The sequence below is a fragment of the Anneissia japonica genome, unplaced genomic scaffold (assembly GCF_011630105.1).
Source record: "Anneissia japonica isolate Jap-2015-1 unplaced genomic scaffold, ASM1163010v1 scaffold287722_len911783_cov160, whole genome shotgun sequence".
NCBI lineage: Eukaryota > Metazoa > Echinodermata > Crinoidea > Comatulida > Comatulidae > Anneissia > Anneissia japonica.
In genome coordinates this window covers 153970-156713 of record NW_022711579.1, presented here as the reverse complement: position 1 = coordinate 156713, position 2744 = coordinate 153970, and the positions used below count along the sequence as shown (strand labels likewise).

The 2744-nt window shown below is 25.6% G+C and overlaps 1 protein-coding gene across 1 annotated transcript in view; it reads left to right on the top strand.

Moving 5' to 3' along the window:
- LOC117107542 overlaps positions 1 to 308 on the top strand; it is a 40612-nt gene extending 40304 nt beyond the window's left edge. Inside the window, exon 15 of the mRNA XM_033249245.1 lies at positions 112 to 308. Within this exon, the coding sequence (XP_033105136.1) occupies positions 112 to 245 (134 nt within the window). The 3' untranslated portion in view covers positions 246 to 308. The remainder of the gene's footprint in view (positions 1 to 111) is intronic.
- The last annotated feature ends 2436 nt before the right edge of the window (positions 309 to 2744 follow it).

Sequence of the window (2744 nt, the reverse complement as noted above, 5' to 3'; positions counted from 1 at the left end):
AGGGTGTCACACCTAGTCGACAGGAAACCAGCATTAATTCCGTACTCTTGAGCAATTAAACATACACATTGGTTTTAATATATTTTACTGTTTTTTTAATGTATATTTTAGGGAAACGATTTAAAAATGATGTTCCAGTAATCAGAGTATGCCGAAATGGCAGACGATTTTCGTGTTCTTCAAATTCAACATCAGTGTCTAGCAAGGTTTCTAGCAACGTTTGCAAAGTTTGTGGAAAACCCTAGATGTACTCATTCACTCTACACTCGCGAGGCACTTTAATGTCGTCAGACAACGACGTCGATTTTCTGAAAAAAAGTTTTCTTATGAAGTATTCAAGGAAATTTTTAATTTATACTAACTGATCAACTATTTGTATTTATGTATTTTTTATTTTAAAGAAAACTACAATAATAAGTAATACCAGGGATTACTTTGTTAAGATTACTCGTAGTTTACTATTAAACCACTTTAGCACGTTGTCCGGCTTTGAATTTTAACGTTACGATAGTATCGTATACTGGCTATATTCAGAAAAAGTGTAGGCTATAGTATTATAATACTTATATTTCTTACTGCACATGTTATGTACATAAAACTATTTTTGTGATGCATTAGAGCTTTTTTTTTCTCTTTTGTGGGATTCATACCCACATTTTTTTTAAATAAAATTTTGGCAACAGTGCTTTTCATCTGTACTGTAAAATTTATCTTAAATTTTACAGTACAAATATAATGATAAAAATAATGACAACAATAATTTGACAATGGTAACAATAAAACATATTTAAGGACGGATTTTTTTTATATATAAAATATTAAGAATAAACTATATGTAGGCCTATTTAAAACCTAAAATGTTCACATAACGTGGATAAATTATTAAAAGCTAGTTCAATAAAATTCATTCTTGCTTAAATATCTATCACTTTAAGTTGAATATTTCAAATATTATTAATATATTACTAAATACAAGTATTGCATCACCAGTAAGATAGTGTAAGTGTTGGTATAAATCTAAAATTAAATTAGATAAGATTTTTCTCTCTTTTGCGACACATTAAAGCTTAAACATTAAGTAAAGCTGTTTTATATATATTTTTTTCAAAATTGTTAAGAAAAACAATTAGAAAACAGACTATTTATCAGCTATTTATTTATAGAATAATTTTCTTCAAGGTAACTTTTTAGATATCTGAATTTTAAAATGGCTGTACCTAACTGAGGAACATAATTCAAAGATATCAAAACACAACTCATGGTGGAATCTATCTGAATCAATGACTACTTTTTAATGTTTGGTGGCAAAAGTAAGTCAAAGGAATATTTTGGCAACAGTGCTTTTCATTTTATCTTAAATTTTACAGTACAAATATAATGATAAAAATAATGAAACAATAATTTGACAATGGTAACAATAAAAAATATTTAAGGACGGATTTTTTTTATATATAAAATATTAAGAATAAACTATATGTAGGCCTATTTAAAACCTAAAATGTTCACATAACTTGGATAAATTATTAAAAGCTAGTTCAATAAAATTCATTCTTGCTTAATTATCTATCACTTTAAGTTGAATATTTCAAATAGTATTAATATATTACTAAATACAAGTATTGCATCACCAGTAAGATAGTTTAAGTGTTGGTATAAATCTAAAATTAAATTAGATAAGATTTTTCTCTCTTTTGCGACGCATTAAAGCTTAAACATTAGGTAAAGCTGTTTTATATATATTTTTTTCAAAATTGTTAAGAAAAACAATTAGAAAACAGACTATTTATCAGCTATTTATTTATAGAATAATTTTCTTCAAGGTAACTTTTTAGATATCTGAATTTTAAAATGGCCGTACCTAACTGAGGAACATAATTCAAAGATATCAAAACACAACTCATGGTGGAATCTATCTGAATCAATGACTACTTTTTAATGTTTGGTGGCAAAAGTAAGTCAAAGGAATATTTTGGCAAATTTACTATACAAACGGCTTACATTGTCTACGACAAAACGTATTGCAGTGTGACACGCTAAGTTATATATTCGTAGAAGTTGAAAATGCTAAGGTATGTTTAAAGCACCCTGTCTAGTATGAGCTAACTTTAATCGAATAGCTTACTAATAACAAAATCTTTGACAAGTCATTGGTGTAACTTATTATCATTCAATGCATACGGTACAGGTACTCCACCATTACATACTTGAGCGATGCGATGTTTTAAAAGTGATTTCAAAGAATTATTTTAGTTTTATCTTCATTTCAATTTATATATATATATATATATATATATATATATATATATTGTGTTATTGTTTATAAATATTTGACATTACGTATCTATCGGAAAGTAGCCAAAAGGCTAAAAAGCAATATTGCTGAATAAAATTAAATTGAATTAAAAGGAGACTTTATTTATTCCACTACAGGGAAATTTCATGGCTGAATAATTATAACAGTGCAAGTATACATTATGAATTGAATACTGTAGTAAAACTATCAAACCTCCCTTATGTGTAGCATACTAAATAGCAAATAATATTCAAGGGCTGTTACATAGCACCATAAGCACGGTATAAAATGAATAGTTGAAATGAATAATAATAATACCAATAATAATAATAATAATAATAATAATAATAATAATAATAATAATAATAATAATAATAATAATGATAATATTAATAATGATAAGGATAATAATAATAATAATAATAATAATATAATAAAAATAATAATAATA